This window comes from Syngnathus floridae, chromosome 3 (genome assembly GCF_059516105.1).
Source record: "Syngnathus floridae isolate MCC-2025c chromosome 3, RoL_Sflo_1.0, whole genome shotgun sequence".
Lineage (NCBI taxonomy): Eukaryota > Metazoa > Chordata > Actinopteri > Syngnathiformes > Syngnathidae > Syngnathus > Syngnathus floridae.
In genome coordinates this window covers 1318000-1330261 of record NC_142415.1, presented here as the reverse complement: position 1 = coordinate 1330261, position 12262 = coordinate 1318000, and the positions used below count along the sequence as shown (strand labels likewise).

At 42.7% G+C, this 12262-nt stretch overlaps 1 protein-coding gene across 14 annotated transcripts in view; it reads right to left on the bottom strand.

Moving 5' to 3' along the window:
• Positions 1–249: 249 nt before the first annotated feature.
• The window catches only part of tpcn2 (two pore segment channel 2), a 145515-nt gene continuing 133502 nt past the window's right edge, over positions 250–12262 (bottom strand). For 6 of the 14 annotated variants that reach the window (XR_015857503.1, XR_015857507.1, XR_015857504.1 and 3 more), the window contains 3 exons: positions 10497–10872; positions 3679–3770; positions 3576–3592 (listed from right to left, as the gene is read on the bottom strand). Coding sequence is in view for 1 of the 14 variants with exons in the window: in XM_088371121.1 (XP_088227247.1) it covers positions 486–538; positions 3489–3592; positions 3679–3770 (249 nt within the window). In the remaining 13 variants the exon portion in view is untranslated. Of the gene's footprint in view, positions 539–3488; positions 3593–3678; positions 3771–10496; positions 10873–12262 lie in introns of those variants that run through there. The other 8 variants (XR_015857511.1, XR_015857501.1, XR_015857512.1 and 5 more) reach the window with 4 other exon arrangements.

The window sequence follows — 12262 nt, the reverse complement described above, 5'->3', positions numbered from 1 at the left end:
CTGGTAAATGGGGGAGAAGGAACCTGCTGGTGGAATTTGCTGGTCCCACATTGTATTGATTTGTCGGCCCAGGTGTGCCACGCTTGCATTGGATGATCCATGATCTGGTGCAACGTGGTCTCATTAACATGTGACCTCGTTGCTCACCTGAGCAGCCTGGCTGGATAGCATTTATTTAAGTCACTCAGAGTCCCTTGGTCCATTGCTAGCCAGATGATTGTGTTGCTATCAAGGAGCAAGGAACCCAGGTGCAGAATAATTCAAATTTATTTGAGCACAAATACAGAAAAATCACCTCTTAGGGATTGACTCTTCTTGAAACAAATGCAAAACACAAAATCATCTCAAGGAGGAAAAAAAAAAGAATAACTCCCAGTGGGAAGCAGAAGCATGTGTGAATGGCTGCAAAGGCAAAAATGTCTGGCACAGGAATAGCATCTGGAGCATCCTTAAGAAGCCATCTGTAGATTTTTAGCAGGTGTGTCTTAATGAGCTCTGTTCTCCAGCAGCTCTGTCTCACCTTCCTGTACTGCCATGGCTGAGAGAGAGGAAAGGAAGATTAGTGCTGAAAACAACTAGAAAGAACCACAGGCATAACGGTTTTTTTTATTTTCTCTTTTTTCACCAGGCACGTGCACTCATAGGAGGCAGGTGAGGCAGTGCCTCACCTTGCCACCAGGGGCGGTAAAGGGCTCAACATGGTTTCCTCAACTATCACCATAAGTTGTTAAAAAATGAATAATATAATAAAACATAATAAAATATCCGTCCTGTGGTCTATGCTTTTAATGCAATTTTGGTGTGTTTCCTATACATTTGGATCATTTTCATAGTCAAAATAGCTGTATTTCTTGTTCAAATAACAACGGGAGACGAGAATCATGGAGGCTGAGGCAGTGACGGGTAGTGCCTCTCAGGGCGTGCGTGTGAGCGTGTGCACTACTCACACACTGTACTGAGCGAGTGCAAACGGCACGTGCTTGCAGTCAGCGGGAAAATACGGGGCTTGAGGCAGTCAGTACTTTTGCCTCAAAGATGGGGCGATAGTGAGCCTGCGGCTAATAGTTCACGCCACGAGTAAATGCGAGAGTAAATTAAGAAGAAAAAAAGAAAAGAAAAACAACCAACAACATTCGGTGCTAACGCGTTGCTATTTGGCTTTATTTTCCCTGAAAATGGAGGATATAATCTCGAAGATAAGACATTTTTCAAAACTTGACTTTCAGTCAAAGCAAGAAATCATAAGGGAAGACCAACGCCAGATTTGCGAGGATTAATTCAAACTACAGGCCTCCCGGGACGGACTACAACACGTTCGTTTCAAAAGGATTGGTACTCTAAAAAAAGACTTAATTTACAAGTAAAGGTAAGAATACTGCAGTGGTGTGTTTAAATGTACAGTGGTGTGTTTAAAATGCTATTAAATTTAATCAAGAATGGGATAACAACCATGTATGCTTGTAAATCTGATTTGTGAGTCAGTGCCTTAGCGTCATACAGTACGTTTGTAAATCTGAGTCAGTGCCTCACCAACCCCAACCCTCACCGGACGTCACTGTTTTTCACCCATTGATAGTAATTGTTACCCAAAAGATTCACAGCCAAACCTCGGTTTTCGACCACAATCTGTTCCAGAAGGCGGTTCGAGAAGTGAATCGGTCGATTTCCGAATCTATTTATCCCATTACAAATAATGGAAAACATTTTGAATCTGTTCCAAGACCTAAAAAAAACGCCTTTTATAATAATTTTTCTCATTTGCGCATTTTTGTCCAACTGCGCAACTGCAGCGCACCGTCGAACGCGCAACCGTAGCGCGCCGCCGACCGCGCAACTGCACCATGCTGGTCGCATTATTGTGACAGAGCCGTCGCTGAAATTTAGAAAATATTTTTAAAGTTCTGATGTACTTTCCAAAATTTAAGTGGACCTCAGTGCGCAGGGAGCTTAATTTGGTCCGATCGCGCAACCGCAGCGCACCAGGCGCTCACTGTCACATTGCTTAAAGAGCCTCTTTGTGTTTTAGGATGCTTTACTGCTCCCACTTGCTTTCTTTGGAGGCATGATTAGGGATGAATACATTCCTCAAAGTAACGAAAATACAATAACAAATGGAATCAGTCGGCATCCGGTCCGCACGGTCGGGTTTTCTCGGGTCCTTTTGGCTCATATCAAGAGGTTCGACCTCCGAATTTTGTTCGACAACCGAAGCAAAAAAATCTCAAATTTTTCGTTCGAATTCCGATTTGTTCGACAACCGGGACGTTCGAAAACCGACGTTTGACTGTACTTCATTTGCCCTTATAAATATCTTGCAGGCATATTTTGCACTAAATAGGCTAGAGCTTGTCATTTATGTTGAGGTTGTTTTATAGGCTATGCTATCTTTTATTCATTTTATTTTAATTAGATTCACTGAAAGTGTATTTTAATGGTATTAGAGAGGATCTTATTTAGAATGTATTTTGTTGTAATATTTCTCAAATGTCTCCCTACATACCACTGACAGATGTCTAAATAGGTCGTCTTATTTATTATTATATATAAACTGTGCGCTCTGTGGGACCAGAAAAACCTCACCCAATCATTGTCGGCGTGAATTGGTCAGTTAAGTCATCAATCAATATGTTTTCCGGGTTTTGTTGATATCCATGCTTGCTCACGTCCTTGCGCCAAGTACTGCGATGTGTGTAACTTGTGATTAAAACTAGTTTTAGTGTTCCCTACTTGACTTCTGAGTGAAAATGGTTAATGAACTTTGTGATGATGAAGGTTCTCGCAAAAGAAATTCTGTTTTTGACTTCTTTGAGAAGACAACCTCAAATATGGCGCTCGTGCATGTGAATGTGGAGTCATTTGTTAAAAACATCAGGGAAGGGTGGGAGGAGGTACCTGCGCATAAGCAGTATTCAAAAACAGACAAATAGGCTCTGGTTTCTGAGCTGTCGGAAAGATCGTCTGTAATCCCTTTAAGGAAGTGACGCCTATGTGCTGGGTTAAATTTAAATGCTTCTTCTGCATTTACTAACCAATCAAAATAATTGTGTTAATTTTTAGCGGAAGTCACTGGTGGCCTGTGGGTACAGTTGCCTTGAGAGGGGGTCGTGCAGGATTGATTCTTGCTCAGTGTTAGTGTGCATGTGGTTGTGGATGGCAAAGACAAAAACCATAGCCATACAACAGCTAATGTTTGTGTTTAGCTTCATTCATTAAAACTCATTGAATTATTTAGCTATTTTAAAGGGAATTGGTTGAATACATAATTAGTTTTTAAGATTTTTGCACCGGGATAAATCCGTCTGTCTTGTTGAATTCAATTGGTAATTTTTTGGAATTTAGCAGAATAACAAAACATTCAGATTCCGAGAAACCTTGAGGATTCATGTATGTGTCCAAAAATGCTTTTCTTTTACTGGCAAATAAAAATAAAGTTGTTAAAGAATTGCTACACTACAACCTAAAATACCAGAGGTTTGCATGTACTGTACTTTCACTGTGAGTTTGGGTCGTGTGTCCCCAGCGTAAGTGAAGGTGGCGGTGCTGTTGTAGCTGACAAAGCAATTCTTCTTCCGTTGGCTCCTTGACTTGCTCTCTAGAGATTATATGCACAAAGTTTGGGATCAACTCAAAAAACACCATTTATTAACTAATAAACATCATAATCTCAATTGTACATACTTGAACATGAGTTGAACAGTTGCTTCATATCTGATCCTATCGACATCTGTAACAGAGCAGCTGTGGCTGCGATCCCACTTATAGGTGAAGTTCTGTTAGAGAACAAAGAGCAAATATTTCAGACAGAGGACAACATCTAGCTCTTACACAAACTGTTAAGGATTAGGAACAGTACCCTGCATACTGTTCTTGAGCAAAATATTATTTATTTATTTTATTTATAACTTTAATCTATCGATCGTTTTTCTTTATCATTTGTCCTCCTTAGGATTGTGGGCAGTGATGCCCGTAACAAACTTCAGCAGTGTTTTGGCAAATGGCGGTCTGCGGGCCACATGCAACCTCCATGCACCCAACCCCTCTATGAGAGTCCCCCATCCATCTCCCAAACTTAGTATCCTCATTAAAATAAAAAAAAATCTAATCTTTTGTAAGGCTCAGAACAGCGACTGTGAGATTATCCCTATTGTATTTGTAGAAATTATTGACACCCTGTACCCAACATATTCAGATTTTGACGCAACCTCTGATGTTGAACAAAACTTTGGAAGCCAACATTAGTTGGCTTTGTTGTTTAGCGGGTTGTAAACCATTGTGTCGCCTGAATGCGGGCAGTCTCCTAGCAGTGTTCTCCCTTTTCTCTTTATTTCCCTTTTTTTCTCTGTCTTTTTATCTGTAATGTGATATTTGCCCACAGGGATGTGTGGCCATGGTCGGGGCCGTCCCAGGTTTGGCTGTCCACATGGCGATGCTGGTGCCGACTACCACACCTCGGCGTGAGCGGATCCTGTTCCTGGCCCTGACAGCTGGGATGGCTGGGCACATCGGTCAGGACCTACGTGACTCAGCGACAGCCTGCTCATCCGGCCGGTGTTGACAACCTCCCTTCCTACCTACCTACCTGAGAATAATTTTCAAGAAATTAAGGTTTTATTTCTGCTGGTGAGAACAATTAGTGGGCTGCAGACTGGCCTTGTTAACAGCAGAAACTCCCATGCTATTAATAACTTGTCAATTGCTCTGCAATTTATGTGGAGCTCCTGGCTATTTACATACAGATGAAGCCGTTTTTAGAGTGAACTTCAAAGTATGACTTCACTACAAAGTATGACTTGATGCATCAAGTCATACATACATCATACTTGATGTATGAGTTGAGCTCATTTACTTACGGTTGTCATCAGTCATAATATTGCTTTTTCCAATACCGATTGAATACCACCCCCCCATCTTTTTTTTTTTTACTTGAACCCTAAGTTGTGGGAGGAAGCATATTAAAAGGATTACCATATTTTCACGACCAAAGAGCACACCGTACTAAAAGGCGCAGTCTCAGTTATGTGTGCCATTACTGTATTTAACACACACATAGATGCGCGCCGCATCATAGGATGCATGCATGCCATGATTTACAGTGACCAAAAAAAACCCCATCACGGGAGCAAGGAAGTGAGTTCAGTTGTACTTTATTCTATTGTTTAACCATGTGCTCTACTGTACTCACATTTTATTGATCGATATTCGTACGCAAATCCGTCCAAGTCCTCATCTTCTGTATCCAAATTAAACAGTTGGGTAAGTTCGCCTTCTGACATGCATATTTCCCTCGTCATTGTTTCGTCATTGTCATGTTGCTCTTTGGCAATGATCCTGGCTTCCCAGGAAGCTAGAATTGTGCCTCGTTAGCATGTCTCTTTGTCTATGCCATTTTAGAGGGTCCTCATGCTGTTTTCTTTGCACAAACGATTGTATTTCTTTATCAGTGGCGGTGGAGGTACGTACTCTACGTCTTACATGAAGTCCTCTGATTGGTTTACTGCCCTGATTTACGTAAAATGTAATGTCCTCTTATTGGTTCATCGTGTCTACATATTACGCCTGTTTATTACGTCTCTGTGCGGCGGAAGCCACACAAAGCAACTTAACAGATTTGCACAAACGGTAGTATTTATTTCTCAATTGCAGCGGAGGTACGTACTTTGCTCAAACGATAGTATTTATTTACCAATGGGGGCGGAGGTACGTACTCCTCTACGCCATCCAGTTGTCGAATTGGTTTACTGCCTCGATCGACACACAAGACAACGGCGGCGAAGGTATGCACTCCTTCAGGTGACACGTCTAGACTTGTGATTGGTTTTTTTTTTGTCCCGATCTACGTGGCGGAAGCCACTCAAAACAATGGCGGCGAAGGTACGTACTCCTCTACGTATTACGTCTAGTCCTCTGATTGTTTTTTTTTTTTTGTCCCGATCTACGTCTACGCCTGTATACTACGGAAGCCACACAAAACAACTCTACATACTTTTGAATTTGGTCCACACATAAGGCACACCTTCTTAAAAGGCGCACCTTCGTTTTTCGAGAAAATTAAAGGCATTTATGTGCGCCCTATGGTTGTGAAATTACGGTACTTATGTTTTGCTACGCTTACAACACATTAAACAATAAAGATTTGCTGTTTTCCACAAACCGAAACTGTGAGTCAGGTCATAATAAGGAAAACAAAATATTAAATTTTTTTGTATCTTAAGCATTAGAAAAACTGAATTTAAACTGTACATTCGCCAGTTAATACCGCAAAAACACATGAAACAGGATCAACAGGATCTTGGCCTGTTTCCCATCTGACCCTGCTGTACAACACCTGATTCAAATGTTCAGGATTGTTTAAGGTTTCTTCAGAACTTGCTGATGAACTAATCATTTCTCGAATAACAATCCACATTATGTGGAGTCCTAGTTTCCATAGTTTCCGAGATGGCCACGCACTTATCACACTGTCTCACGTCCATTTTATTTTATTACGTCGCGTGCCCGTGCCACATATTCCCTCAGTCACCGTAATGACTGTCACCTGCTCCTTCTTGTTACCCTGTGTATTTAAAGCCTGGCCGCATGTTTCTCCTTGTCGGTGTCTACTGTTGCTTCTCATCTGTTTCTGCTCCAGTTGTTCCTGTCCCGTTGTGCAAATAATGAATAGATAATAAATTAGTCAGCGATCAACTGAAGCAATATTTTGACACTAATATTATTTTATCTCCTTTTCAATCTGGTTTTATAAAACAGCACAGCACAACTACAGCTGCTCTTAAATGATTTTAATGATTTTTTAAATGTTTTAGATCAGAGGTCTCGAACTCACGACCCGCGGGCCAACTACGGCCCCCGGGACAATAATTTGCGGCCCTGGTCTTAATATGAAAGATTAATGTTAGCAGCCCTGTGAGAATACATAAGTACCCCCCCCCCCCATTTAAAACTGTGTATATGTGTGTGTGTGTTTAATTAATGAGGTGCACTTCGATTTACATGTTTGAAAAGCTAAACCAATACATATTTTAGGAGAAGGTTTTATTACAAATGTTCCTTTTAACTGTTGTATGACTGAGTACTCATAGTGAAGAAATTATTGAATGCATTGTGCAGTACTAACTTAATAATAACGGAGAAGAAAAAATAAATAAATGATTTGTGCAGTGATAACTTTACAATAATGGATAGCAAATAAATAATCATATAAATAAACAAATAAATAATTTCATTGTCCTTCTTTTGGTCAAACAAGATTGTCCTAAATTCAAACTTGAATTCTAACATTTTTTCATCATATAACATACATAAAAAATAATAACTTTCCCTCTCCTAAAACCCTCTCCTAAAATATGTATTGGTTTAGCTTTTCAAACATGTAAATCGAAGTGCACTTCATTAATTAAACACACACACATATACACCGTTTTAAATGGCGAGGGGTACTACTTGAACAAACCCCCAGGAAGACAGAGAAGAAGTCAGTCAATGTCCAGGACTCACCGTTCTCAAAGTGGGAGGGGGAAACAAATTCCTACAGGGCCGCTGTGAGGATTTGATCCCCCTTGTAACTTTTAATAATTTCATTTAATTGTCACTCATTTTAATGCAAATTAATAAATGCAAAAATATTAAGTTGCTTTGAAAACACCTGAACAATAAAAATGGATTAATGATGATCACAATGAAGTATAAGGTCTCCTTTGTAATATATACTCCTTGTAGCATGTAATGTTCCCCAAAAAGTGGAGGTCCTTTGCATCGAGGTTTATGCAAAGAGCTCACGTAATTATTTACAGTCAAACCTTGGTTTTCAAACATCCCGGTTCGCGAACAAATCGGAATTCGAACGAAAAATTCGAGATTTTTTTGCTTCGGTTGTTGAGCAAAATTCGGAGGTTGAACCTCACGAGATGAGCCGAAAGGACCGGAGAAAACCCGACCGTGCGGCCCGGATGCCGACTGACTCCGTTCGTTATTGTATTTTTGTTACTTTGAGGATTGTATTAACCCCTAATCATGCCTTCAAAGAAAGCAAGTGGGAGCAGTAAAGCTATCCTAAAACACAAAGACGCTCTTAAAGCAATTCGACAGTGAGCGCCCGGCGCGCTGCGTTGCGCGACCGGACCAAATTAAGCTCCCTGCGCACTGAGGTCCATTTACATTTTGGAAAGTACATCAGGACTTTAAGAATATTTTCTAAATTTCAGCGACGGCTCTGTCACAATACTGCGACCAGCGCGGTGCAGTAGCGCGGTCGGCGGCGCGCTACGGTTGCGCGTTCGGCGGTGCGCTGCAGTTGCGCGATCGGACAAAAATGCGCAAATGAAAAAATGCTTAAAAAATGCGTTGTTTTTTTTAGTCTTGGAACAGATTAATTTTTTTTCCATTATTTGTATTTGGAAAAATAGATTCGAAATTCGACCGATTCTCTTCTCGAACCACCTTCTGGAACGGATTGTGGTCGAAAACTGAGGTTTGACTGTAATTGCTTTTTGGTGAAGTGAATGAGTGTTCCGTCTGGACGACTGGTCTTTGAACGCACCTCATGTCAATGGCAGAACACGAATGAACTTAAAGAAATAAAATGAAATAAACCCTTTCTAAAAATGAAAATTGTCTGACGTAAACGTGTGTTCTTCATGTTTTTATTGAAAACAGTGCTGTTGCCGTACGGCATCGGTTTTTAGCTTTCCACAGCTTTCCAAACAAGGTGTGCGCGCTCCCGCGGCAGGGGAAACAAATCTTCATGGGGGAACCTACTTTGGCACAACACCTGTTAGCACACCAGGTGTGCTTGAACCGGACGGCCAGCTTCAGCTAGAGGGGAGGAGTGGATCGGTGGACTATCGACAACGTCGTGAGTAGCGTGGTGAAGAGTGAAAAAGAGTAGCCTAGCCTACTGGGGGGAGACGTCTGTGAAGGGAAAGCAGCGCCATACAAACAGGAGCTTAAAATGGCTGGAATAATTGGCTCAATTGGTTCCTTTGACGAGAGTATTGAACAATGGAGCTCGTATACCGAGTGTTTTGATTACTTCGCTGTGGCGAGAGGAGGAGAAGTTAGTACCCACTTTTTTTAGTATAATAGGGCCAAAAAAGTTTAACCTGCTACGCGACCTACTACAAGCAGCAAAGCCAGGCAGTAAAACATACACAGAAATAGTGGATGTACTGGCAAACCATCTGTCACCGAAACCCCTGGTAATCGCAGAAAGATTCCGATTTCACAGATGCAGCCAGGAGGAGGGTGAGTCGGTCACCCAGTTTGTAGCAGCACTACCCAAGCTAGCTGAACACTGTGAGTTCCAGGATGTGTTAAGTGACACTTTGAGAGACAGGCTGGTATGCGGACTCAGAAACGAAACAGCACAGAAGAGAAAGAAACTTGACTTTGGAAAAGGCCATTAATATCAGTGTAACAATGGAAATGGCAACACAGGAAGCCCAGCAACTAAAGTGCTGGAAGAGTGCACTAACTCAACAGCGATAAACCAAATGCACAAGGGCCATGTTTTCACTCTGGCAAATCTGGACACCTTGCATCAACATGCTGGTGTAAAGAGATGGACTGTCGTAACTGTGGAAAAAAAGGCCACACAGAGCGGGCATGCAGAAGTAAATAGAGCACAGACAAAAGCTCAAGGACTGAAAACAAAAGAGACAATGTGAAATACAAAAAGAAAATGCATGTTCGCACAGTTCGCCATGATAATGAAAGAAATAGTGATTCTTCAGAGGAAGCAGTGCCTGTAAATACGATACGGGTAATGAGTGTAGGTGAGAGCTCAGATGGCTACTGGGATGAACCCAAGTTGGAGGGACATGTGGTGAAAATGCAGATAGACACAGGGTCAAAGGCATCACTAGTGTCACACAAGAGCTATAGGGCACACATGAGGCACCTCCCACTACGTCCATCAGACACAGTGTTTAAGGCATATACGGGACATCGAGTGCACATGGAAAGGATGACAGATGTGATTGTTCAGTGCAACGGGCAAACCAAAAAGCTTCCCCCTCATGTGACCAAGGAAAACCATCCTGCTATAATGGGGCGTACGTGGCTACAGAGAATCCGGCTGGACTGGCAAGCGATAAGGAAGCTGTCACACAGTTCCTCTCCGCTACAGGAAATACTGGAGAAACACAAAGAGGTTTTCCGTGACGAATTAGGCAGCATGAAAGATATAACCATTAAGTTACATGTCAAATCTGAGAGCAAGCCTGTGTTCACGAAAGCTAGACCAGTGCCATACGCAATCCGACCCAAGGTGGAAGCTGACTTGGACGCCCTGGTCAAGAATGGAGTTTTGGAAACAGTGACCATCAGTGAGTGGGCCACGCCCATCATTCCAGTACCAAAAAAAGATGGGGGACTCGAGACCTGTGGAGACTTCAAGGTAATACATAACCCTGTGTTATCCACTTCACCTAATTGACGACCTGTTTGCTGGACTGAGTGGGGGACAAAAATTCAGTAAGATAGATCTCAGTCAGGCTTACCTACAAATGCATGTAGAAAAAGAGTCACGTGAAATGTTGACCATGGTTTTGGAGTTAGGAAATTTCACCAATACTTGTATGGAAGGAAGTTTACGCTCCTAACCGACCATCGACCCCTCACAACCATCCTCGGGCCACACACTGGGTTACCGTCTCTTGCTGCATCCCGACTGCAGAGGTGGGCTCTGTTGTGGTCGGCACATGCGTATGACATAAAATATTGCAAATCAGACTTCCACTGCAATGCAGATGGCTTATCCAGACTGCCATTACCTGTCGCGAAGCCGTCGTCAAGGGTCAACCTGCTGGCGATAACGCAAACCTGAAGCCCTTCCTCGGGAGGAGATTGGAACTGTCTGTCCAGTCCGGATGTTTGCTGTGGGGGAGGAGGGTGGTCATTCCACGGTCACTTGGTACAAAAGTGTTGCAGCAACTGTATTCGGGACACAGCGGAATAGTACGAATGAAGGAAATAGCGAGAAGCTATTTTTGGTGGCCGAACATGGATCAACAGATTGAAGAGTTGGCCCAAAGCTGTCCATCATGCCACAAAGTCAGAAAGAATCCTCCACTAGCGCCTCTTCACCCCTGAGAATTCCTACAAGGACCATGGCACCGAGTGCACATTGATTTTGCGGGACCAGTGGAGGACAGAATGTTCCTTGTTGCTGTTGATGCACACAGTAGTCAAGTCAAGTCAAGTTTATTTGTATAGCCCTAAATCACAAACTGTCTCAAAGGGCTTCACATAGCCAAAATTGACAATTATTCTCAAAGCATCCCCTGATCTTAAGCTCCCAAAAGGGCAAGGAAAAACTCAAAAAAAAAAACTGTAAATGGCCAGAGGGGGCTATCATGAGATCAACCACCGCAGAGAAGGCAATCAAAAAGTTAGGAGAATTGTTTAGACGATTTGGATCTCCTGCACAGCTAGTCTCTGACAATGGACCTCAATTTGTCTCACAGGAAATGGCAGGGTTCCTACAAGTTAACGTGTTTCAACACATTAAGTCAGCTCCCTACCACCCCGCAACAAATGGGCTTGCTGAGAGGTTTGGTCAAACCATGAAACATGCCTTGAAAACATCACAAGGACAAGGAACACTACATCAGAGACTGCACAACTTTCTACTAACCTACCGCAACAGTCCACATGCAACCACCAAGACATCTCAGCCCTCAGGAGTGAAGGACATTGTCCAATGTCAACAGGAGAAACAGGTTAGGTGCAGAGAACAGAAGGGCAAAGAAAGAGTTTTTAAACCAGGAAAATCTGTGCTGGCAAGGAACTACCGTGGCGAACTGAAGTGGATTCCTGCCACTGTTATTGCGCAAACTGGACCAGTATCCTATACTGTCCAAACGTCTGATAGTGTATGGAGGAGACATGTTGATCAACTCCTACAGACTCTGTCAGTACCAGCGGAGCTGTCACTTAGAGATTTCCCTGATGCACCTGTCAGTGTCAACACACCGGTACACATACCCTCACAAGTGCAGGACTCAACCGCACCAGAGCCAACAGTCCCAGCGGAGGATGTGACCGAAACAGGGACTGAGACATCTTCCTTTACAGAAGCATCTGCAACGAGTTCACCATTGGACGACCATAGGGCTAATAGTGTGCCTTCAGTTAGGAGATATCTGATATATATCTGTGTGTGTGTGTGTGTGTGTGTGTGTGTGTGTGTGTGTGTGTGTGTGTGTGTGTGTGTGTGTGTGTGTGTGTGTGTGTGTGTCTATATCATACAATCCACCATGGAGCT